Source organism: Xenopus tropicalis, chromosome 4 (genome assembly GCF_000004195.4).
Source record: "Xenopus tropicalis strain Nigerian chromosome 4, UCB_Xtro_10.0, whole genome shotgun sequence".
NCBI classification, from domain to species: Eukaryota; Metazoa; Chordata; class Amphibia; order Anura; family Pipidae; genus Xenopus; species Xenopus tropicalis.
The window spans coordinates 924,365-951,968 of NC_030680.2; the positions used below are offsets into that span (position 1 = coordinate 924,365).

At 51.7% G+C, this 27,604-nt stretch overlaps 1 protein-coding gene across 1 annotated transcript; it reads left to right on the forward strand.

Annotated features, from left to right (window-relative positions):
* On the forward strand, nt 1-25,696 carry kcnc1 (potassium channel, voltage gated Shaw related subfamily C, member 1). Its single transcript, XM_031900652.1, has 4 exons — nt 1-760; nt 12,427-13,377; nt 21,619-21,807; nt 24,466-25,696. The coding sequence occupies exons 1-4, from the start codon at nt 1-3 to the stop codon at nt 24,498-24,500; spliced, it is 1,935 nt and encodes a 644-aa protein (XP_031756512.1). The 3' UTR covers nt 24,501-25,696.
* Nucleotides 25,697-27,604: the final 1,908 nt, after the last annotated feature.

The following is a 27,604-nucleotide window of genomic DNA, read 5'->3' on the forward strand; positions in this document are numbered from 1 at the left end:
ATGGAGTACGGGGCCGGGGGAGTGCCTATATGGAGTACGGGGCCGCGGGAGCGCCTATATGTATACGGGGCCGGGGGGAGCGCCTATATGGAGTACGGGGCCGGGGGAGCACCTTATGGGGCCGGGGGGAGCGCCTATAGGGAGTATGGGGCCGGAGGAGCGCCTATATGGAATACGGGGCCAGGGGAGCGCCTATATGGAATACGGGGCCAGGGGAGCGCCTATATGGAATACGGGGCCGGGGAAGTGCCTATATGGAATACAGGGCCGGGAGGAGCGCCTATATGGAATACGGGGCCGGGGGAGCGCCTATATGGAATACGGGGCCGGGGGGAGCGCCTATATGGAATACGGGGCCGGGGGAGCGCCTATATGGAGTACGGGGCCGGGGGGAGCGCCTATATGGAGTATGGGGCCGGGAGGAGCGCCTATATGGAATACGGGGCCGGGGGAGCGCCTATATGGAATACGGGGCCGGGGAGTGCCTATATGGAATACAGGGCCGGGAGGAGCGCCTATATGGAATACGGGGCCGGGAGGAGCGCCTATATGGAATACGGGGCCGGGGGAGCGCCTATATGGAATACGGGGCCGGGAGGAGCGCCTATATGGAATACGGGGCCAGGGGAGCGCCTATATGGAATACGGTGGCGGGAGGAGCGCCTATATGGAATACGGGGCCGGAGGGAGCGCCTTTATGGAGTATGGGGCCGGGAGGAGCGCCTATATGGAATACGGGGCCGGGGGAGTGCCTATATGGGTGGGTTCCTGTATTGGCACAGGGTGGTATTGGCACAGGGTGGTATTGGCACAAGGTGGTATTGGCACAAGGTGGTATTGGCACAGGATGGGTTCCTGTATTGGCACAGAGTGGTATTGGCACAGGGTGGTATTGGCACAAGGTGGTTTTGGCACAGGGTGGGTTCCTGTATTGGCACAGGGTGGTATTGGCACAAGGATGTTTTGGCACAGGGTGGGCTCCTGTATTGGATGGGTTCCTGTATTGGCACAGGGTGGGTTCCTGTATTGGCACAGAGTGGTATTGGCACAGGGTGATATTGGCACAAGGTGGTTTTGGCACAGGATGGGTTCCTGTATTGGCACAGGGTGGGTTCCTGTATTGGCGCAGGGTGGTATTGGCACAAGGATGTTTTGGCACAGGGTGGGCTCCTGTATTGGATGGGTTCCTGTATTGGCACAGGGTGGGTTCCTGTATTGGCACAGAGTGGTATTGGCACAGGGTGGTATTGGCACAAGGTGGTTTTGGCACAGGATGGGTTCCTGTATTGGCACAGGGTGGGTTCCTGTATTGGCACAGGGTGGTATTAGCACAAGGATGTTTTGGCACAGGGTGGGCTCCTGTATTGGATGGGTTCCTGTATTGGCACAGGGTGGGTTCCTGTATTGGCACAGGGTGGTATTGGCACAAGGATGGGCTCCTGTATTGGATGGGTTCCTGTATTGGCACAGGGTGGGTTCCTGTATTGGCACAAGGCGGTATTGGCACAAGTTGCCCCCCCAGCCCCACCCCCAGTACATTATATGCCAATAAATACAGTACACTGGCCCTACAGAAGCCTTGGGGCTGGTTCTGACCCATAAAGTCCCATTTTGTTGGGCTTTTGTCCCCCCGGGGACACTGCGTTTGTGCCAGTCCCTAATCAATGGGTTAAACTTGTATTTGTGGCACATTGGGGTGTGTGGCCCCCTCTGTACATATTAACTATGCTAGCCAAGTGCATGCTGGGAGGAGAGCGCCCTCCCATGGATACTATGGCCGCGCTTGCCCGCTAATGAAATACGGCGGTTTGCCATGGGGCATTCGCTGGCATCCTCTAATAGCCCCCTGCCCCACACATTCCGAGGGAGCGCCAGCCACTGGGGGCAGATTTGGCTCATATGAAGAAGGCATATTGCCTGTGCCCGGGGCATTATGGGTGAGGGAGGGGCAAGAGCCAAAGCAGATTTGGTGAATATGTGAAGTAGCACAGAGGGTGCCGGGAGTTACTGAATGCGCTGGGCAATGTGGGCTGATTGGATCCTAGGGTAACGGGGGGCATAGGCGCCACTGGGTGGGGGACCCCATGAACCAGCCGCTATCTGGGGCAAACAGTGGGCGTGATTGGGCGTTACTGGTCACATGGTGCTCAGAGCTGACCCCAACGCGTATCCCCCTCCCAACAACCCCGCTAATTGGCCTGGGGGGTTTTCCAGATTCATTCCTTATGTAATGGGAATTAATGAGCATTTAATTAGGTGGATGACTTACTGGTCTGAATAAACTGCAAATGGGGAATCAATTAATGAGTAAGAGATTTAATTGGCTCTGGGAGAGTGCCAGCACCTGTGTGTTACTCCCAAGGGCCCTGGCTGGGGATGCTGGGAGTTGTAGTTCAGAGTGTAAGCGCAGCCCATGTGCATTCATACGGCTACCCATAATCCCTAGGGGCAGGGGCACCTTCCTTTATGTAATAAATTCTGCATGGAATTGCCTTATGGTCTCTATAACGGTGCATTGGCCTCCATTGTCTCCTCTCATAGCCCTCCTATTGGGTTATATTCCCATTACAAGACTAGCATCTCAGGCAGCCCCCCCCCCCCCCAGCCCAATAAATAGTGACTGTCTGTGGCACCTTACAGCCCCCCCCCCCCGGCATTCCCAGTACCCAGAGGCACAAACAGCCCCCCCCCAGCCCAATAAATAGTGACTGTCTGTGGCACCTTACAGCCCCCCTGGCATTCCCAGTACCCAGAGGCACAAACAGCCCCCCCCCAGCCCAATAAATAGTGACTGTCTGTGGCACCTTACAGCCCCCCTGGCATTCCCAGTACCCAGAGGCACAAACAGCCCCCCCAGCCCAATAAATAGTGACTGTCTCTGGCACCTTACAGCCCCCCTGGCATTCCCAGTACCCAGAGGCACAAACAGCCCCCCCCCAGCCCAATAAATAGTGACTGTCTGTGGCACCTTACAGCCCCCTGGCATTCCCAGTACCCAGAGGCACAAACAGCCCCCCCCCCCCCAGCCCAATAAATAGTGACTGTCTGTGGCACCTTACAGCCCCCCCGGCATTCCCAGTACCCAGAGGCACAAACAGCCCCCCCCAGCCCAATAAATAGTGACTGTCTGTGGCACCTTACAGCCCCCCTGGCATTCCCAGTACCCAGAGGCACAAACAGCCCCCCCCCCAGCCCAATAAATAGTGACTGTCTGTGGCACCTTACAGCCCCCCTGGCATTCCCAGTACCCAGAGGCACAAACAGCCCCCCCCCCCAGCCCAATAAATAGTGACTGTCTGTGGCACCTTACAGCCCCCCTGGCATTCCCAGTACCCAGAGGCACAAACAGCCCCCCCCCCCCCAGCCCAATAAATAGTGACTGTCTGTGGCACCTTACAGCCCCCCTGGCATTCCCAGTACCCAGAGGCACAAACAGCCCCCCCCCCCAGCCCAATAAATAGTGACTGTCTGTGGCACCTTACAGCCCCCCCCCGGCATTCCCAGTACCCAGAGGCACAAACAGCCCCCCAGCCCAATAAATAGTGACTGTCTGTGGCACCTTACAGCCCCCCTGGCATTCCCAGTACCCAGAGGCACAAACAGCCCCCCCCCAGCCCAATAAATAGTGACTGTCTGTGGCACCTTACAGCCCCCCCTGGCATTCCCAGTACCCAGAGGCACAAACACCCCCCCCCCAGCCCAATAAATAGTGACTGTCTGTGGCACCTTACAGCCCCCCCTGGCATTCCCAGTACCCAGAGGCACAAACAGCCCCCCCCCAGCCCAATAAATAGTGACTGTCTGTGGCACCTTACAGCCCCCCTGGCATTCCCAGTACCCAGAGGCACAAACAGCCCCCCCCCCCCAGCATTCCCAGTACCCCCAGGTTGCCAGTGCAGAATGCGGCAGAATGGCATAAACCAAAGCTGTTTATGGGGGTGTTTTCCAAGGCCCTGAAATGTTGGGGTTCAGTAGGGTTGCACCCCCCGTTACCCTGCGACTTCCCTCTCCGCCAGGTGCATTATGGGAAGCCCCTGAGCGCCCCCTGGGGGAGATTTGCAGCTGTCTATCACAGGGCTAATTGGGCTCTCTGTCAACTCGGCCTGATTGCTCGTTAGTGTTTCACACTGTCGCTAATTGGCTCCCATTCCAAGAGCAGCTGCACGTGGCAGCAAGTTAGGGGCTTCGGTAGCAACGACTCCCCCGTATCCGGGGAACGGCGAGATATGGCACAGACTGGCACCCAGGGCACCCTCACAGCGGGCACCCACCCAGGGCACCCTCACAGCGGGCACCCACCCAGGGCACCCTTACAGCGGGCACCCACCCAGGGCACCCTCACAGCAGGCACCCTCACAGCAGGCACCCACCCAGGGGACCCTCACAGCGGGCACCCACCCAGGGCACCCACCCAGGGCACCCTCACAGCAGGCACCCTCACAGCGGGCACCCACCCAGGGCACCCTCACAGCAGGCACCCTCACAGCAGGCACCCTCACAGCAGGCACCCACCCAGGGCACCCTTACAGCGGGCACCCACCCAGGGCACCCTCACAGCAGGCACCCTCACAGCGGGCACCCACCCAGGGCACCCACCCAGGGCACCCACCCAGGGCACCCACCCAGGGCACCCTCACAGCAGGCACCCTCACAGCGGGCACCCACCCAGGGCACCCTCACAGCAGGCACCCTCACAGCGGGCACCCACCCAGGGCACCCTCACAGCAGGCACCCTCACAGCGGGCACCCTCACAGCGGGCACCCACCCAGGGCACCCTCACAGCAGGCACCCTCACAGCGGGCACCCACCCAGGGCACCCTCACAGCGGGCACCCACCCAGGGCAGCCACCCAGGGCACCCTCACAGCAGGCACCCACCCAGGGCACCCTCACAGCGGGCACCCACCCAGGGCACCCTCACAGTGGGTGCCATCCTGTGCCCCAATGCCCAGGGCTCAGTGGGAAAAGGGGCATCTACATACACAGGGGCAGTTTGTGCCACTTCTACTGGAGCCAAGTGATTATCCATGCCCCTCAATCCTGGATTTCTAGATGAGTTGTTATGGTAATGTCGCTTAGCAACGCCTGTGGCAACGCATTGCAGAGGCTGCTCAGGGCTCATTCTATGCCCCGCCCCCTATCAGCCGCCATTCAGCCTCCTTGGCACCATCTTGGCACTACTGGGTCGGCAGCTTCCCCCCCAGAACCCTCACTGGGAGATACTGGGCCGGCAGCTTCCCCCCCAGAACCCTCACTGGGAGATACTGGGTCGGCAGCTTCCCCCCCAGAACCCTCACTGGGAGATACTGGGCCGGCAGCTTCCCCCCCAGAACCCTCACTGGGAGATACTGGGCCGGCAGCTTCCCCCCCAGAACCCTCACTGGGAGATACTGGGCCGGCAGCTTCCCCCCCAGAACCCTCACTGGGAGATACTGGGCCGGCAGCTTCCCCCCCAGAACCCTCACTGGGAGATACTGGGCCGGCAGCTTCCCTGCCAGAACCCTCACTGGGAGATACTGGGCCAGCAGCTTCCCCCCCAGAACCCTCACTGGGAGATACTGGGCCGGCAGCTTCCCCCCCAGAACCCTCACTGGGAGATACTGGGCCGGCAGCTTCCCCCCCCAGAACCCTCACTGGGAGATACTGGGCCGGCAGCTTCCCCCCCAGAACCCTCACTGGGAGATACTGGGCCGGCAGCTTCCCCCCCAGAACCCTCACTGGGAGATACTGGGCCGGCAGCTTCCCCCCCAGAACCCTCACTGGGAGATACTGGGCCGGCAGCTTCCCCGCCAGAACCCTCACTGGGAGATACTGGGCCGGCAGCTTCCCCCCCAGAACCCTCACTGGGAGATACTGGGCCGGCAGCTTCCCCCCCAGAACCCTCACTGGGAGATACTGGGCCGGCAGCTTCCCTGCCAGAACCGTTACTGGGCCAGGGAGTGAGTGGTACTGAGACAGAGGGAGCACTGGGAGATACCGGGCCGGGGAGGGAGCACTGGGAGATACCGGGCCGGGGAGGGAGCACTGGGAGATACCGGGCCGGGGAGGGAGCACTGGGAGATACCGGGCCGGGGAGGGAGCACTGGGAGATACCGGGCCGGGGAGGGAGCACTGGGAGATACCGGGCCGGGGAGGGAGCACTGGGAGATACCGGGCCGGGGAGAGAGCACTGGGAGATACCGGGCCGGGGAGGGAGCACTGGGAGATACCGGGCCGGGGAGAGAGCACTGGGAGATACCGGGCCGGGGAGGGAGCACTGGGAGATACCGGGCCGGGGAGAGAGCACTGGGAGATACCGGGCCGGGGAGAGAGAACTGGGAGATACCGGGCCGGGGAGAGAGAACTGGGAGATACCGGGCCGGGGAGGGAGCACTGGGAGATACCGGGCCGGGGAGGGAGCACTGGGAGATACCGGGCCGGGGAGAGAGCACTGGGAGATACCGGGCCGGGGAGAGAGAACTGGGAGATACCGGGCCGGGGAGAGAGAACTGGGAGATACCGGGCCGGGGAGAGAGAACTGGGAGATACCGGGCCGGGGAGGGAGCACTGGGAGATACCGGGCCGGGGAGGGAGCACTGGGAGATACCGGGCCGGGGAGGGAGCACTGGGAGATACCGGGCCGGGGAGGGAGCACTGGGAGATACCGGGCCGGGGAGGGAGCACTGGGAGATACCGGGCCGGGGAGAGAGAACTGGGAGATACCGGGCCGGGGAGGGAGCACTGGGAGATACCGGGCCGGGGAGGGAGCACTGGGAGATACCGGGCCGGGGAGGGAGAACTGGGAGATACCGGGCCGGGGAGAGAGAACTGGGAGATACCGGGCCGGGAGCACTGGGAGATACCGGGCCGGGGAGGGAGCACTGGGAGATACCGGGCCGGGGAGGGAGAACTGGGAGATACCGGGCCGGGGAGGGAGAACTGGGAGATACCGGGCCGGGGAGGGAGCACTGGGAGATACCGGGCCGGGGAGGGAGAACTGGGAGATACCGGGCCGGGGAGGGAGAACTGGGAGATACCGGGCCGGGGAGAGAGAACTGGGAGATACCGGGCCGGGGAGGGAGCACTGGGAGATACCGGGCCGGGGAGGGAGCACTGGGAGATACCGGGCCGGGGAGAGAGAACTGGGAGATACCGGGCCGGGGAGGGAGCACTGGGAGATACCGGGCCGGGAGCACTGGGAGATACCGGGCCGGGGAGGGAGCACTGGGAGATACCGGGCCGGGGAGAGAGCACTGGGAGATACCGGGCCGGGGAGGGAGCACTGGGAGATACCGGGCCGGGGAGGGAGCACTGGGAGATACCGGGCCGGGGAGAGAGCACTGGGAGATACCGGGCCGGGGAGGGAGCACTGGGAGATACCGGGCCGGGGAGAGAGCACTGGGAGATACCGGGCCGGGGAGAGAGAACTGGGAGATACCGGGCCGGGGAGAGAGAACTGGGAGATACCGGGCCGGGGAGGGAGCACTGGGAGATACCGGGCCGGGGAGAGAGCACTGGGAGATACCGGGCCGGGGAGAGAGAACTGGGAGATACCGGGCCGGGGAGAGAGAACTGGGAGATACCGGGCCGGGGAGAGAGAACTGGGAGATACCGGGCCGGGGAGGGAGCACTGGGAGATACCGGGCCGGGGAGGGAGCACTGGGAGATACCGGGCCGGGGAGGGAGCACTGGGAGATACCGGGCCGGGGAGAGAGCACTGGGAGATACCGGGCCGGGGAGGGAGCACTGGGAGATACCGGGCCGGGGAGGGAGCACTGGGAGATACCGGGCCGGGGAGAGAGAACTGGGAGATACCGGGCCGGGGAGGGAGCACTGGGAGATACCGGGCCGGGGAGGGAGCACTGGGAGATACCGGGCCGGGGAGGGAGAACTGGGAGATACCGGGCCGGGGAGAGAGAACTGGGAGATACCGGGCCGGGAGCACTGGGAGATACCGGGCCGGGGAGGGAGCACTGGGAGATACCGGGCCGGGGAGGGAGAACTGGGAGATACCGGGCCGGGGAGGGAGAACTGGGAGATACCGGGCCGGGGAGGGAGCACTGGGAGATACCGGGCCGGGGAGGGAGAACTGGGAGATACCGGGCCGGGGAGGGAGAACTGGGAGATACCGGGCCGGGGAGAGAGAACTGGGAGATACCGGGCCGGGGAGGGAGCACTGGGAGATACCGGGCCGGGGAGGGAGCACTGGGAGATACCGGGCCGGGGAGAGAGAACTGGGAGATACCGGGCCGGGGAGGGAGCACTGGGAGATACCGGGCCGGGAGCACTGGGAGATACCGGGCCGGGGAGGGAGCACTGGGAGATACCGGGCCGGGAGCACTGGGAGATACCGGGCCAGGGAGGGAGCACTGGGAGATACCGGGCCGGGGAGAGAGTCCGGCACCTCCCTGTAAGTAAGACAAGTGAATCCCCACAAGGCCCGTCGGACCCCCCGGCCCAGGAGCGGAGGAGGGAAGATATTAATTACCGAGCAGGAGATCTAATTAGAAGTTGTGGCCCAGTTCCCGTAATGAGAGAGAGAAGTGGGGGGGCACAGGCTCCGCTCCAACCCCCGCAGGGAGGGCACTGCCAACGGTGCAGGATTCATGCCAGTAACTGGCACTACCCCAGCTTGCCCAGTTGCCCCAGGCAGGGGCCAGATTGGAAAGGTTCTGGCACTAAAGGTTAAGGCGGCCATACATGGGCCAATCCAAGCTTCCAATTCCATCAGATAAAGGACCGGATTGGCTCGTTAATGCGCAGCGGCGCAACTACCTGTATGGCAGTTACTAGCGTGGGGTAGGTATCGGTATGGCAGTTACTAGCGTGGGGTAGGTATCGGTATAGCAGTTACTAGCGCGGGGTAGGTATCGGTATGGCAGTTACTAGCGTGGGGTAGGTATCGGTATGGCAGTTACTAGCGCGGGGTAGGTATCGGTATGGCAGTTACTAGCGTGGGGTAGGTATCGGTATGGCAGTTACTAGCATGGGGTAGGTATCGGTATGGCAGTTACTAGCGCGGGGTAGGTATCGGTATGGCAGTTACTAGCGCGGGGTAGGTATCGGTATGGCAGTTACTAGCGCGGGGTAGGTATCGGTATGGCAGTTACTAGCGTGGGGTAGGTATCGGTATGGCAGTTACTAGCGCGGGGTAGGTATCGGCATGGCAGTTACTAGCATGGGGTAGGTATCGGTATGGCAGTTACTAGCGCGGGGTAGGTATCGGCATGGCAGTTACTAGCGCGGGGTAGGTATCGGTATGGCAGTTACTAGCGCGGGGTAGGTATCGGCATGGCAGTTACTAGCATGGGGTAGGTATCGGTATGGCAGTTACTAGCATGGGGTAGGTATCGGTATGGCAGTTACTAGCGTGGGGTAGGTATCGGTATGGCAGTTACTAGCGTGGGGTAGGTATCGGTATGGCAGTTACTAGCGTGGGGTAGGTATCGGTATGGCAGTTACTAGCATGGGGTAGGTATCGGTATAGCAGTTACTAGCATGGGGTAGGTATCGGTATGGCAGTTACTAGCATGGGGTAGGTATCGGTATAGCAGTTACTAGCGTGGGGTAGGTATCGGTATGGCAGTTACTAGCGTGGGGTAGGTATCGGTATGGCAGTTACTAGCATGGGGTAGGTATCGGTATGGCAGTTACTAGCATGGGGTAGGTATCGGTATGGCAGTTACTAGCGTGGGGTAGGTATCGGTATGGCAGTTACTAGCGTGGGGTAGGTATCGGTATGGCAGTTACTAGCGTGGGGTAGGTATCGGTATGGCAGTTACTAGCATGGGGTAGGTATCGGTATAGCAGTTACTAGCGTGGGGTAGGTATCGGTATGGCAGTTACTAGCATGGGGTAGGTATCGGTATGGCAGTTACTAGCATGGGGTAGGTATCGGTATAGCAGTTACTAGCGTGGGGTAGGTATCGGTATGGCAGTTACTAGCGTGGGGTAGGTATCGGTATGGCAGTTACTAGCATGGGGTAGTTATCGGTATGGCAGTTACTAGCATGGGGTAGGTATCGGTATGGCAGTTACTAGCATGGGGTAGGTATCGGTATGGCAGTTACTAGCGCGGGGTAGGTATCGGTATGGCAGTTACTAGCATGGGGTAGGTATCGGTATGGCAGTTACTAGCGCGGGGTAGGTATCGGTATGGCAGTTACTAGCATGGGGTAGGTATCGGTATGGCAGTTACTAGCATGGGGTAGGTATCGGTATGGCAGTTACTAGCATGGGGTAGGTATCGGTATGGCAGTTACTAGCATGGGGTAGGTATCGGTATGGCAGTTACTAGCGCGGGGTAGGTATCGGTATGGCAGTTACTAGCATGGGGTAGTTATTGGGCAAGGAGGGTTGGGGGTCCCTGCCCTAGAAGGGGGAGTTGCCTCTCAGTGACACAGATACTTCCCCTCAGATTATTATTGTACAGTAGGGGCCCCTAGGGGGTCGCGCTGATGATTTTGTTGCCCCCGTATGGGGCTGTTAGAAGCCCTGACTGACAGGTTGGGAAGTGACAGTTACTAACCGACTCCTGAGGCACCAACATGGTTTTTCTGCCCCGGTCAGAATTGTACCCAGGAGCAGCTCATATCCCCTCAGTGGGGGGGGGGGGGGGTGATTGTATGGAGAGACCCCCAGACTGACCCCCCCATACTCACTGCTATGGGAAGGATGAAGGGTTGGGTTGTACCAGTTTAGTCCTTGGGGGGGGGGGATCAGTTGACCACAGACACTGTAGGAATTAAAGGCAACTTGCCCTCTACATTTCTGAGTGGGAACTGCCCTGCTATGTATCCCAACAGCACAAATGCCCCACAGTTTGCCCAATCAATTTTCTTAATATGCCCCCAAATGGCACCCTGATTGGACTGTTCCCACATTACATGATGTCAAGGGATCATCTATAGGGTACCCATCCCGCACCCCCATTACAGAGTGACATCAGACCAGTAGGGCACCCCTATATCTGCCCCCTTGGCGCCCATATCTCTGCCCCCTTGGCGCCTATATCTCTGCCCCCTTGGCGCCTATATCTCTGCCCCCTTGGCGCCTATATCTCTGCCCCCTTGGCGCCTATATCTCTGCCCCCTTGGCGCCTATATCTCTGCCCCCTTGGCGCCTATATCTCTGCCCCCATAGCACCCATATATCTGCTTTCTTGCCACCCGTATATCTGCCCCCTTAGCACCCTGCGCTCATTAGCCCATTAGGGTTCTGTGAATGTGCCCCTTGGGGTTATTGGACCCTTAGCTGAAGCGCTGGTTCTGGAGGATTAGCCCCTTCCGGCACATTGATAAGCCCCCCCCATCCCTCGGCCAATGGGATTCATGGTGTCGCTGCAGATAAGCTCCCTGTTTCTACGGCAACCCCTTCCCAGCGAATCTCGGGGAAAAACATCAGCATTTTACTGATTTAACTGAGAATTTGCTGGGGAGTCGGAGGAAGAGGAGCCTGAAGGGCGTGTAGGAAGGTCACCCCGGCCTCATAGGCAGAACTCCCAGCATTCCTTGCTAGGGTCACCCCCACATCTCCCCGGCTGGAGAAAGGACCCATTTACCCTCTGCAACATCTCCTGTGTCCATAGGAACCGGTACTGAGCAACATGGCAGCTCCCTCCCCTGGGTGTAAATATACGGAGAGGGAATGTTCTGGGCACACAATAAGCTGTACCCCCATACTGTACTGTCTAAGGGAAACACTATGGCACCCCCTACCCATATGTATAAATACAAATATACAGAGAGGGAATGTTCTGGGCACACAATAAGCTGTACCCCCATACTGTACTGTCTAAGGGAAACACTATGGCACCCCCTACCCATATGTATAAATACAAATATACAGAGAAGGAATGTTCTGGGCACACAATAAGCTGTACCCCCATACTGTACTGTCTAAGGGAAACACTATGGCACCCCCTACCCATATGTATAAATACAAATATACAGAGAGGGAATGTTCTGGGCACACAATAAGCTGTACCCCCATACTGTACTGTCTAAGGGAAACACTATGGCACCCCCTACCCATATGTATAAATACAAATATACAGAGAAGGAATGCTCTGGGCACACAATAAGCTGTACCCCCATACTGTACTGTCTAAGGGAAACACTATGGCACCCCCTACCCATATGTATAAATACAAATATACAGAGAGGGAATGTTCTGGGCACACAATAAGCTGTACCCCCATACTGTACTGTCTAAGGGAAACACTATGGCACCCCCTACCCATATGTATAAATACAAATATACAGAGAGGGAATGCTCTGGGCACACAATAAGCTGTACCCCCATACTGTACTGTCTAAGGGAAACACTATGGCACCTCCTACCCATATGTATAAATACAAATATACAGAGAAGGAATGCTCTGGGCACACAATAAGCTGTATGTTCTGACCCCCCCAATGGCCTACTCTCCCCCATAACCACTTGTCTCTCCGCTTCCCTTCCAGTACGTGGCATTTGCCTCGCTCTTCTTCATCCTGGTCTCCATCACCACCTTCTGCCTGGAGACCCACGAGACCTTCAATCCCATCGTGAACAAGACGGAGACGGAGGTGGTGGGGAACGAGACCCAGTTGAGGTTCTACAGGGAGTCGGAGACGGAGGCCTTCCTGACCTACATCGAGGGGGTGTGCGTGGTCTGGTTCACCTTCGAGTTCCTCATGAGGATCACCTTCTGCCCCAACAAGGTGGAGTTCATCAAGAACACGTTGAACATCATTGACTTCGTGGCCATCCTGCCGTTCTACCTGGAGGTGGGGCTCAGCGGCCTGTCTTCCAAAGCTGCTAAGGACGTCCTGGGCTTCCTGCGGGTGGTCCGCTTTGTCCGGATCCTACGGATTTTCAAGCTGACCCGGCATTTTGTGGGCCTGCGGGTTCTGGGTCACACCCTCCGGGCCAGCACCAACGAGTTCTTGCTGCTCATTATATTCCTGGCGCTGGGGGTGCTGATCTTCGCCACCATGATCTACTACGCCGAGCGGATAGGTGCTAACCCCAACGACCCCAGCGCCAGCGAACACACCCAGTTCAAAAACATCCCCATCGGCTTCTGGTGGGCGGTGGTGACCATGACGACGCTGGGCTACGGAGACATGTACCCCAAGACTTGGTCGGGGATGCTGGTGGGGGCGCTGTGTGCCCTGGCCGGCGTGCTGACCATCGCCATGCCCGTGCCCGTCATCGTCAACAACTTCGGAATGTACTATTCTCTAGCCATGGCCAAGCAGAAGCTACCAAAGAAAAAAAAGAAGCATATCCCCCGCCCCCCGCAACTGGGGTCCCCCAATTATTGCAAGTCGGTGGTGAACTCTCCGCACCACAGCACCCAGAGCGACACTTGCCCGCTCGCCCAGGAAGAGATTTTAGAAATTAACAGAGCAGGTAGGAAACCGCTGAGGGGGATGTCCATCTGAGAGGCCCCGCCCATTGCGCGTAGAGTCCGACTCCGTAGCAAACGGCTAGCGCTTTGATCCATTCCTTCCCCCGGGCCGACGCCACGAGGGGCAACCAGGCACTTAAGGCCAGCCTGTAGTGTTTAGGGCTTCAGAGCCGTAGGAATCAAACTTCTATTTGCGTATTCCGGCCCACGGGGAGGTAGCGGCCAATGGGCCGGGCGTTCGGGTTGGAAGGACTAAAGGTGCTGAACTGGACCCGTGTGTATCCGTCAGGGGCAGCTATTTAGCTTCATGAGTCGCAACAGCACAAGTAACTCACTAGGAGTCCAACGTAGACGTAGGTTCTGTAGAACTTGTACTGCATGCCGGCAACCCAATATACATAGAGATTAGCTCATCCAGCGACTGGACCGGGAAGGGTTAAGGGAGCCAATGGCCAATCAGGTTACTCGTGTGTGTGTGTGACAATGGCAGCGTGGATGTACCCGTCGTTGTGCAATGCCCAGGCTCAGTATTAGCGGCCAATGGGCACGGGCCGGGGGGGTAATAGTGTCATTTCTCAGTTCTATGAGAGCAGTTTCAGCCCATAATCTACCTCTACTCATGGGGCATCAGCAGGGCAGCTCTTGGGGGGGGGGGTAATTAGCTCTATTAGGGACAGCCAACCTTTGCCTCCCTGCATCTCAGGGCATCATGGGAGCTGTAGTGCAGCTAGTAGGTGGCAGGTTGGATATTCCTCGTTTCTGTGGGGGGGGGGGGGGGTCAGGCTTTCCGGAATATCCGCTGCGTTCTATGGGAAGAAACAAGCCAATTACCCCGGAAGGTGTTTGTTGCGCTACAGAATGGATAAGTGCCCCCCCCCATATCTGTGTGTTTGTGTCTCGCACCGACGCCACCCATTGGTTGTGCCCAGTAATTCACCAGCAAGTTCCCCACCCGTCCCCGTCTCCGTCCCCGTCTCCGTCTCCGTCGGGCTGTGAATGGAAGACACACTGTGCAGGGATTGTGGGAAAATGATTCTGACCAATCATTTTAGTGGAATATGTTTCCATGCCATGCATGCCGCCAGTGGCAACAAGAAGCCAACTGCCACTCTTACCCCCCCCTCTGGGCAATATTCCTCAACAACATTGGGGTCATCTGATGAACTGGGGAGATTTGCCCCAGATGGGTAAGGGGGTGGCAGTTTGTTTCTCTCTGCCAGTTCATCCCAACCCATTGTACCCGTATTTCTGTACATGAAATATTTCTGCTTTTATTTGCTCTGCCCCAAACCAACATCTCATAGGTGGGCAAAGTGGCGCCGCCCTTGGGCAGTGTAAGTGGGTCTCGGATCGGGTGGGTAGGGCCATGGCGTAAGGGAATGTAGATTTGGCTACAGACGTGTATCGGGGGTACATGCTGGGCCTGATCCTGGCCTCTCTCTTACATTCTATTGCACTCACCATTGGGCAAAGTAACCATGGCAACACCCCTTATTGTACAACTATAGAAACTAGGGGCTTAACTCCCACCTACGGACACATCATTGAGCCCCAGAGCTCTAACACCCGCATACAGTATAACAATCTATATCAAACTATGGAGCCCCAAGCTCTAACACCCACATGTAGTGTGACAATCGATCTCAAAGAATAGAGCCCAGAGTTCTAATGCCGCATGTATTATGACAATCTATGTAAAACTATAGCACCCTGAGCTCTAACACCCACCCATAGTATGACAATCTACAGTATATTATACTATAGAGCCCTGAGCTCTAATGCCCATAAATGACAATCTATATCAAACTGTAGAGCCCTGAGTTCTAACACCCACTAATTGTATTACAATCTATATTAAAGTATAGAGCCCAGAGTTCCAACGCCCACATACAGTATGGCAATCTATATTAAACTACATAGCCCTGAGCTCTAACACTGTATATACTATGACAATCTATATCAAACTATAGAGCCCTGAGCTCTAACGCCCATATATGACAATCTATATCAAAGTATAGAGCCCAGAGTTCCAACGCCCACATACAGTATGACAATCTATATTAAACTACATAGCCCTGAGCTCTAACACTGTATATACTATGACAATCTATATCAAACTATAGAGCCCTGAGCTCTAACGCCCATATATGACAATCTATATCAAAGTATAGAGCCCAGAGTTCCAACGCCCACATACAGTATGACAATCTATATTAAACTACATAGCCCTGAGCTCTAACACTGTATATACTATGACAATCTATATCAAACTATAGAGAGAGCCCAGAGCTCTAACACCCACATATAGTATAACAATCTATGTCAAAGGATTGCCAAACTACAGAGACCAGAGCTCTAAAGACTACATATAGCATGACAATCTATATCAAACTATAGAGCCCTGAGCTCTAACGCCCATAAATGACAATCTATATCAAACTATAAAGCCCCGAGCTCTAACGCCCACATATAATATTACAGTCTATATTAAACTATAGAGCCCTGAGCTCTAACGCCCATAAATGACAATCTATATCAAACTATAGAGCCCTGAGCTCTAACGCTATATATAATATGACAATCTATATCAACAGACCAGAGCTCTATTCTACTTAAGGGACCATGGAGCCTAGAGGTCTAATTCCCACCATATTAGGAGTCCCGCCCACAAAGCCCTGAGATCCATTTCCCAGACTTACTCAGCATTGTGCCCAGCATTACTACCAGTAGTAGTTCATGTGTATATCTCACAGAGCATTGTGCCCAGCATTACTACCAGTAGTAGTTCATGTGTATATCTCACAGAGCATTGTGCCCAGCATTACTACCAGTAGTAGTTCATGTGTATATCTCACAGAGCATTGTGCCCAGCATTACTACCAGTAGTAGTTCATGTGTATATCTCACAGAGCATTGTGCCCAGCATTACTACCAGTAGCAGTTCATGTGTATATCTCACAGAGCATTGTGCCAAGCATTACTACCAGTAGCAGTTCATGTGTATATCTTACAGAGCATTGTGCCCAGCATTACTACCAGTAGTGGGGCAGTTATATCTCACAGAGCATTGTGCCCAGCATTACTACCTGTAGTAGTTTATGTGTATATCTCACAGAGCATTGTGCCCAGCATTACTACCAGTAGTGGGGCAGTTATATCTCACAGAGCATTGTGCCCAGCATTACTACCAGTAGCAGTTCATGTGTATATCTCACAGAGCATTGTGCCCAGCATTACTACCAGTAGTGGGGCAGTTATATCTCACAGAGCATTGTGCCCAGCATTACTACCAGTAGCAGTTCATGTGTATATCTCACAGAGCATTGTGCCCAGCTTTACTACCAGTAGCAGTTCATGTGTATATCTCACAGAGCATTGTGCCCAGCTTTACTACCAGTAGTAGGGCAGTTATATCTCACAGAGCATTGTGCCCAGCATTACTACCAGTAGTGGGGCAGTTATATCTCACAGAGCATTGTGCCCAGCTTTACTACCAGTAGTAGGGCAGTTATATCTCACAGAGCATTGTGCCCAGCATTACTACCTGTAGTAGAGCAGTTATATCTCACAGAGCATTGTGCCCAGCATTACTACCTGTAGTAGGGCAGTTATATCTCACAGAGCATTGTGCCCAGCATTACTACCAGTAGTGGGGCAGTTATATCTCACAGAGCATTGTGCCCAGCATTACTACCAGTAGTGGGGCAGTTATATCTCACAGAGCATTGTGCCCAGCTTTACTACCAGTAGTAGGGCAGTTATATCTCACAGAGCATTGTGCCCAGCATTACTACCTGTAGTAGAGCAGTTATATCTCACAGAGCATTGTGCCCAGCATTACTACCTGTAGTAGGGCAGTTATATCTCACAGAGCATTGTGCCCAGCATTACTACCAGTAGTGGGGCAGTTATATCTCACAGAGCATTGTGCCCAGCATTACTACCTGTAGTAGAGCAGTTATATCTCACAGAGCATTGTGCCCAGCATTACTACCTGTAGTGGGGCAGTTATATCTCACAGAGCATTGTGCCCAGCATTACTACCAGTAGTGGGGCAGTTATATCTCACAGAGCATTGTGCCCAGCATTACTACCAGTAGTAGAGCAGTTATATCTCACAGAGCATTGTGCCCAGCATTACTACCTGTAGTAGAGCAGTTATATCTCACAGAGCATTGTGCCCAGCATTACTACCAGTAGTAGGGCAGTTATATCTCACAGAGCATTGTGCCCAGCATTACTACCAGTAGTGGGGCAGTTATATCTCACAGAGCATTGTGTCCAGCTTTTCTACCAGTAGTGGGGCAGTTATATCTCACAGAGCATTGTGTCCAGCTTTTCTACCAGTAGTAGGGCAGTTATATCTCACAGAGCATTGTGCCCACCTGATATATAGCGCTACAGAACCTACACAGCACTCTCACCTACGTACGTGTTATAGAGATGTCTCTCACACACTGTGACAGTCTCACCTACGTACGTGTTATAGAGATGTCTCTCACACACTGTGACAGTCTCACCTACGTACGTGTTATAGAGATGTCTCTCACACACACAGTGTGACAGTCTCACCTACGTACGTGTTATAGAGATGTCTCTCACAGTGTGGCACTCTCACCTACATACGTGTTATAGAGATGTCTCTCACACACACAGCACTCTCACCTACGTACGTGTTATAGAGATGTCTCTCACACACAGTGTGACAGTCTCACCTACGTACATGTTATAGAGATGTCTCACACACAGTGTGGCACTCTCACCTACATACGTGTTATAGAGATGTCTCTCACACACAGCACTCTCACCTACATACGTGTTATAGAGATGTCTCTCACACACAGTGTGGCACTCTCACCTACATACGTGTTATAGAGATGTCTCTCACACACAGCACTCTCACCTATGTACGTGTTATAGAGATGTCTCTCACACACACAGTGTGACAGTCTCACCTACGTACATGTTATAGAGATGTCTCTCACACACACAGTGTGACAGTCTCACCTACGTACGTGTTATAGAGATGTCTCTCACAGTGTGACAGTCTCACCTACGTACATGTTATAGAGATGTCTCTCACACACACAGTGTGACAGTCTCACCTACGTACATGTTATAGAGATGTCTCTCACACACACAGTGTGACAGTCTCACCTACGTACATGTTATAGAGATGTCTCTCACACACAGCACTCTCACTTATGTACATGTTCCAGAGATGTCTCTCACACACAGTGTCTCACCTCCTATGGAGCTCAGCTAGAGGTCTAATGTCCATATGCACTCACACTGGCTACACAGCCATGTCCCAGGCCAACTTAACCCTTAACCTTCCCACCAATTATGGAACCAGAGCCTTGGGGCCCTGCCCACACCATGACAATCTCATCATATCTTGTATACAGAACTATAACTCCCACCATATAACGGGATCATTGTCCAACTAAACAGCTAACAGGGCACCAAGGGGTCGGGGTACGTAGGGCGGGGCAGGGTTTCCCCCTAAATCTATATTAACCCCTCAATGACAGAGCCGAGTACAGATGTAACAGACACCAACGGACAGATGGACACACAGATGAAGCCTGAAAGCCCATCTGTAGCTCTGGTCTCCCCCTACCAACCGCACAATGGTCTCTCCTCATCTACATTCATTTAGTGATACCCACACAAAGCCATGGCAACCGGGAAAGCCAACCATTAGCAAGATAATGTACCCCCTACTGTAAATGATAAGGATATTAGCAGTCACTGAGGGGTTCTGTGCCCCCCATATAAAGGCACAAGGCTGCAGGCTGAGTTATACAGGGAACTCTGAGTATCACTCATGTATTATAAGGGATAATGTACCCCCTACTGTAAATGATAAGGATATTAGCAGTCACTGAGGGGTTCTGTGCCCCCCATATAAAGGCACAAGGCTGCAGGCTGAGTTATACAGGGAACTCTGAGTATCACTCATGTATTATAAGGGATACTGTACCCCCTACTGTAAATGATAAGGATATTAGCAGTCACTGAGGGGTTCTGTGCCCCCCATATAAAGGCACAAGGCTGCAGGTCATGTAACTGAAGGGTATTTGCAAATATCATATATATATATATTTTTTTTTTAATAATAGCCACCCCACAGCCCCAGCATAACTGTGATTCTGTGAGGAATCCCATACAAAATACAGGGTTCTTGTTTTCGCCCAATCGTTTGTGCCAATTAATTTTTAATAAAATCTAATGAGGAAGAGGAGTGAGATGGGTCTGCAATAAAGGGCAAGTTGCCTAATTATAGCTGCACGGCTATAACCTGCAAATTATACCCTTCTCATACACCCAAGATAGGACGGGCACAAGTCACAATAGGGTGAAGGATCATCTTCTCATATAAATATTATGGGACAGGCACAAGTCACTATAGGGCGAAGGATCATCTTCTCATATAACCATGATAGGACGGGCACAAGTCACTATAGGGCTAAGGTTAATCTTCTCATATAAATATTATAGGACGGGCACAAGTCACTATAGGGCGAAGGATCATCTTCTCATATAACCATGACGGGACGGGCACAAGTCACTATAGGGCGAAGGATCATCTTCTCATATAACCATGATAGGACGGGCACAAGTCACTATAGGGCGAAGGATCATCTTCTCATATAAATATTATGGGACAGGCACAAGTCACTATAGGGCGAAGGGTCATCTTCTCATATAAATATTATAGGACGGGCACAAGTCACTATAGGGCGAAGGATCATCTTCTCATATAAATATTATGGGACAGGCACAAGTCACTATAGGGCGAAGGGTCATCTTCTCATATAAATATTATGGGACAGGCACAAGTCACTATAGGGCGAAGGGTCATCTTCTCATATAAATATTATAGGACGGGCACAAGTCACTATAGGGCGAAGGATCATCTCATATAACCATGACGGGACGGGCACAAGTCACTATAGGGCGAAGGATCATCTTCTCATATAACCATGATAGGACGGGCACAAGTCACTATAGGGCGAAGGATCATCTTCTCATATAACCATGATAGGACGGGCACAAGTCACTATAGGGCTAAGGTTAATCTTCTCATATACCCAAGATAGGACGGGCACAAGTCACTATAGGGCGAAGGATCATCTTCTCATATAAATATTATGGGACGGGCACAAGTCACTATAGTGCGAAGGATCATCTTTTCATATAACCATGATGGGACGTGCACAAGTCACTATAGGGCAAAGGATCATCTTCTCATATACCCAAGATAGGACGGGCACAGGTCACTTTAGGGCGAAGCATTATCTTCTCATATAACCAGGATAGGACAGGCACAAGTCACTATAGGGCGAAGGGTCATCTTCTCATATAAATATTATAGGACGGGCACAAGTCACTTTAGGGCCAAGGATCATCTTCTCATATAACCATGACGGGACGGGCACAAGTCACTATAGGGCGAACGATCATCTTCTCATATAACCATGATAGGACGGCACAAGTCACTATAGGGCCGAGGATCATCTTCTCATATAACCATGATAGGACGGGAACAAGTCCCTATAGGGCAAAGGATCATCTTCTAATATAACCACCATAGGACAGGCACAAGTCACGTTAAGGCTGAGGATCATCTTCTCATATAACCACCAGGCATAAGTCATTACAAGGAGGAAGAGGATAATCTGACATATAACCAGAGCATTTGCTTTCTAAAGATTTTTTTAGTTTCATCTGGTCAAAACCCCAGCCATCCATGTAGACTAAATTGCTTTTTTATCACTCTCAAGACCCACATTGCTAAACTAGCATATCACCCCAACTAACTTCAATTCAAACATTTTGCTGCCACCACCTCTGCTTACATTTACATTGCATTTAAAATGATTTGGTTAACTTGCCTTGATCGAGAACTCCGTTATTGCCATATGCGCCAGTCCCGAGCCCACCCATCGGCATGGTATGAGCTACACATTAAACAGCAGCTTCAACATCAATTTTCTTTTAATCACAAGTTGTTACTTCTTTGACGAACCACTATGGGAATTTTCTTTTCACTGTGGTTTTTGTCTAAATGAATAACCCCCATTTTATTTTTAATAATTTTTCCTCCCTTAAGTGTAATTGGAAGATAACCGGTTCCTTTCTCACACAGCTCGTAGCTCCACATAGCTCCCAAATCTAACATTCTTCTCTCACTACGATCAAGTGTTTCCAATAGCATTCTGCTTATATATTTGAAGATTCCAAAGTGAACGGAGAGGTGGCCAAGGCGGCGTTGGCAAACGAAGACTGCCCCCACATAGACCAGACTATAACGCCCGATGAGGCCCTGTCCTTTATGCAGTCTAGCACTCGTGAGAAAGGTGGGCCCTACTTTCTCCTTACACCAGAGGAATACCCGAGCCCACCTGATGGAGGAATAAGGAAGGGTATGTAGAAGTGGTTTGAAATAGATAGACGTAGCTGTAGATACTCAATATTCACGCAGTACCCAAGACAATGGACTCCAGATACACGCACATGACTCAATACAGTTGCCACATTGGTCAGGACCAGCAAGGTCTCGTCATATTCAAGGTCTCATCAGTACCAATAATACAGGGTCCAGTTTTGAGGTGGGGGGTGAGAGGGCAATAGTTATAAGCCAATATTGTGGCTTTTCCATGTTGCACAGGATCCACTTGGGTCTCACGTGTATGGCACCAGAATCTGACGAAGTGTGCCTGCGGGCAACTTCTTCAGTACGGTCCTCCAGCCATGTTGCCACTGGGAATCATTTTGGGGTTACCTACCCACAGGGTTGTCAGCATCTTATTAGCAGCGGCAATAGAGGTGCCACCCAACATTAGGACACAGTCTCCTACAAGTAGATCATACGAACAGCCATCTGCCTACGAGTTCATATATAACATAGCTCACTGACTTCATTGCACTGATTGTAACCCCTCCTGATCAGAAAACAAGAGAACATACACACTGATTTACCCCAGTAATGTCCCCAGCTAATGTCCACTCTATTCTCTTTTCTGCTTCGGTGCAGTCGATAGATATTTCTATGAATTGGAGACAATCAGGACAGGCTAATCTGTCCATTTCCCTCATTTTACTGCACGTAGGTCATTAACCAGTACTAGCTTGGGGCCTTGCTCTTGCTGTTCAATTCATTATGAGGCTTCTCTAATGGAGGTACGAATTGTCTCTCATACTGTAATTGATACAAGAAGCAATCTGGGAGCGGAGGAAAAGGAATCCACTCGGTAAATGTCAGCACTTTTTGTGGCCCATCAGATGTCTGTTCCAAACATTGTTATTGTCTGTTCCTTATTCCATTGTCTGTTACTGTGTGAACTTGCTGAGCCGTAATTATGTGCATGTCTGCAAGCAACAATATGGCTGCATGCTCTCTCGTTCCGCGCAAGCTAATGGGTTGTATCACTATGGCAACAGAAGGAATCAGTCCAGTACCACGTGCATGGAACGTACCAAAACTAGGAGATGCTACATTCGTCCTATCATATGTATCACTGGCACTGGAGATCAGATCTCTGAGTCAGTCGGGACCTCTGGATTTCGCTAGGGGTGAAGCTACTCTAGACCTCTGGATTTCACTAGAGGAGAATCTAGACCTCCAGGTTTCAGTAAAGGGAAATTAAGTCCTCTGGGTTTAACTAGAGATGCATTTCGGTTTCTATAGACGTACATCTGTAGATCTGTCATACAACCTGAATACATTTATGCTTCTATGATTCCAGTAAATGAGCATTGTGATCTCGGTTTCAGTAGCATCAGATGCCGTTCTTGGCATTTCCCTAAAAAAAATGGGGATAGCCTTGGAGCCTGCATTGTAGATGTACCAGACAGTAGCTTGGATTACCCTGAGCCACTACAAGGGTATTTTGGATCTGCCATCGAAGCCTTTACATTTCTAAAATCCAGGAAAATACAAAGGTCCCAGTTAATGTGCAGATCAGTCTGCTTTATATGTATCCAAGATGCCATTTCAGCCAGGAATTTGTAGAAGGTAGATGTCACGCAATAAGGTAGAGATAGTACAACTATATAGAGATTTACACACTTCTCCTGTCCCAAAATCCGTCTTCATGTGTTGCCAGCGATAGAACCCTAAAAAAACTCTTGCACCCATCCATGATACAGAAGCCACCCCAAGACTAGTAAGAAAGCAGGTTACAAGTGTACTGAATAGCTGATGGTTTTGATGCTTGGTGGAGTAAAAGTGCTTTTAATTTCTCCCTAGTTGTTCATAGATGGCCCGGTGGATAATGTTGCCAAGTGATACGACTCTCAGCATGACAGTGCATGGACACCCTGCTGCTCGAGTGACTTCATTCTTTAGTCCATTCTGTTTTCCGATTCCCTGCTGTACTTTGCATTCCATATTCCAATGGAAGGTTAAAAAGATGCCCAGGTTCTATAAGAGAGTAGCCAACAAACCGTTGCCATGAACATTCTTCTGGGACTTGAATTCTCCTTATCTTGTTAAGAGGTTCTAGGTACATCAACCCATCCATCTGCTAGCATGGATCAGTAGCTAAATGAGTAATCAGCCTCCAAGATGTCTTGTTCCATGATATTCTTCATGGGCGCTGCTTATGAGTAGGGTACAAAGCGTTGCATAGCGAGTGGGCATTACATAGATTACTGGTGGGCCATACACTGCATGATACTGGTTTATATGAAGAAGGGCGGATGCATCTAATCATGTCTATTTAAGTGGCCAATTGTCATACTGGTAGAGTGTTTATCTGGGCTGATATTGGATCCGCTGGCTGCAGGAAATATCGGGAAACGATTGAAGATTCGCTATTTCTCAGGATTATTAATGAGCCATAGGAACCCTGCGAGAGTCTGCACAAGCGCAGTAGGATGAATGGTTGCATGGGCGCCCAATACATTAGAAAGCAATACTCAGATGCAATGAGCGCTCAGTTCTGGCTGACTGCATGGGGGAAAATAACTCCATTGGACCCGCCTCTGCATGTACCGCTTCTCTTCTCTCTTCTTTCTTTAAAAGTCTTGGTAGAAGATGCTTGGTGGAAGATGCTAAGTTTCCGTTGTGTTCTTTACAGGGATGTTTTTGCAAAGGGCGTCCTGTCATTGCTAAATATATGCAAGCAGAGGCAGAGAGTCAGTCATTTGGGATGTTGGCGCGGCAGAAATGGCCAGGACTCACCTTGGCGGAACCCCCAGAGGGCCAGCAAGTCTACTCTGCGCAGGATATAAAGGACAGTGCTTCACCAGCTGAGGCCCCCACACTAGTTCAGTATGGAGATGCAGGCGTTTCTACGGCCGAGCGTAACAAACTGTAGGAGAATAGTTTTATACATTTCTGTCTCGCATGGATTGCATGATGTATAATAAGATTAAACAAACCGGGATTTGTACATTCCCTTAAAGGCATATATTTTCATTTAAAAGCTCTTTAATTTTACATACATTATGTAGCAAAATGTAAAAAACATTGGAAAACTGCATAATTATTTGCTCTTGGTTGCTTATTTTGTACACAGACCAATAGCTCATAAGATACGTGCAATCAGCAGCCATCGGTCATATTGACCACACCTACATACTGTACATCATCGATAGATCGACACCAAGAACGACTGCCCCCCCCGCCGGGGCACATTTATTTAAACGTCTCTGTTGGCATGCTTGTGAAACCAGGGACCTAGATTCCCAACAGGAGCGGAGGATCTAGATTTATTTTGCAGTCAAGGCTCTATTGTATTTTATCGGTGTGTATATAGGAAAAAAAAACAAAAACAAAAAAACTAATCTAATATGAATCTTCTTCTTAAAAGATTGTTCTTATTAAAATGATGATTATGGATTTAAACAAATGAAAATGTGTTACTTTAACGCTGGGGACTCTGAAGAACACAAAGAGAACCAAGGACAGTATTGTATGCAACTGAACCCTCCTCGAGCAAAGATGCATGCACAATGTTATGCAAACACAACCGAGCATGAAATAAATTTTGTATCATGGTTTTACTGCCTGCTGTTCCATAGATGCACAGGGTTGAAACATTGAGAAATCCTCATTAAAAAAGGAAACAAAAAAAATGAACATTTTCTGTCGAATGCTAATGAAATATCTCCTGAATAGACAGGGGCTCTCCGTACCCCGGCCGACCATAAAGGTAAGTCCTCAATGTCACCGCAGAACCGTGGCTTGAAAGACAGCATGATGCATGCCTGCGAGGCTTCTGCTGCATGTCTGATGGCATCGTCACTGGCACTGGACTGCACTCTGAGCCCGTAATGAGACATGAACGAAGGAAAAAAAAAAAAAAAGCACGAAATGATATATATACACCTTCATTTATATGATGTAACCTCACTATCCAGACATTGTTCTCTACAGGAACACAAAAAGAAGCAAAGAGTCAATGTCCACATATAGGGGTCGGTTGCATTCTCCCTGAGAGTAGCATTCTTCATTCCGTTAGGTCACGGGAAGAAGGTTAGAATTGTTGGTTCCTCACCATTCTCAGTAGGTGTTGGGATGGAGAGTAGAATTCTTAATTCCATTAGGTCATAGGAAGAAGGTTAGAATTGTTGGTTCAACCACATTCTCAGTTCCTCGGATGGAGAGTAGCATTCTTAATTCCATTAGGTCATGGGAAGAAGGTTAGAATTGTTGGTTCCACAGCATTCTCAGTTCCTCAGGTTGTTGGGATGGAGAGTAGCATTCTTAATTCCATTAGGTCATGGGAAGAAGGTTAGAATTGTTGGTTCAACCACATTCTCAGTTCCTAGGATGGAGAGTAGCATTCTTAATTCCATTAGGTCATAGGAAGAAGGTTAGAATTGTTGGTTCCTCACCATTCTCAGTAGGTGTTGGGATGGAGAGTAGAATTCTTAATTCCATTAGGTCATAGGAAGAAGGTTAGAATTGTTGGTTCAACCACATTCTCAGTTCCTCGGATGGAGAGTAGCATTCTTAATTCCATTAGGTCATGGGAAGAAGGTTAGAATTGTTGGTTCCACCACATTCTCAGTAGGTGTTGGGATGGAGAGTAGAATTCTTAATTCCATTAGGTCATGGGAAGAAGGTTAGAATTGTTGGTTCCACAGCATTCTCAGTTCCTCAGGTGTTGGGATGGAGAGTAGAATTCTTAATTCCATTAGGTCATGGGAAGAAGGTTAGAATTGTTGGTTCCACAGCATTCTCAGTTCCTCAGGTGTTGGAATTAAGAATTCTACTCTCCATCCCATTAGGTCATGGGAAGAAGGTTAGAATTGTTGGTTCCACAGCATTCTCAGTTCCTCAGGTGTTGGGATGGAGAGTAGCATTCTTAATTCCATTAGGTCATGGGAAGAAGGTTAGAATTGTTGGTTCCTCACCATTCTCAGTAGGTGTTGGGATGGAGAGTAGCATTCTTAATTCCATTAGGTCATAGGAAGAAGGTTAGAATTGTTGGTTCAACCACATTCTCAGTTCCTCGGATGGAGAGTAGCATTCTTAATTCCATTAGGTCATGGGAAGGTTAGAATTGTTGGTTCAACCACATTCTCAGTTCCTCAGATGGAGAGTAGCATTCTTAATTCCATTAGGTCACGGGAAGGTTAGAATTGTTGGTTCCTCGGCATTCTCAGTTCCTCAGGTGTGGGGATGGAGAGTAGAATTCTTAATTCCATTAGGTCATGGGAAGGAGGTTAGAATTGTTGGTTCCACAGCATTCTCAGTTCCTCGGGTGTTGGGATGGAGAGTAGCATTCTTAATTCCATTAGGTTATAAGAAGAAGGTTAGCCCTCGACATGGAAGCAATTAGAGAACCATCCCAATGATCTCCTATCCCTGTACCTTGTGGTGCAAAGGGTTGGTCTATTTTATCACCCAGGACTTTCATGACTCCCTTTAGCTCACACTCAGGCAGTGGAGGAACTCAATACATAGGGGCCTCCATGCAATGACTAAAATACTATGAACCCACTTGTGTTTTTACCCAAGTTCTGGTGCAGTGTTCCTATAAGCATCTGTCACCTAAACAAAGACCCTTTATACAGAACAGATGCAGCACAAGGATCCAAGTGCAGATCTACAGACACTCAGATGCTTGAAAAGATCACACCAACCAGAAGTGTAAGGGTTAATCACCCCTGCCTCCTCATGTTATTAAACCAGTAGGGCACAATATGACGAGGGGCCCACGTTAATGTGCTTAAGAAAACTGTATCACAGCGAGGCAGCGCGGTTTC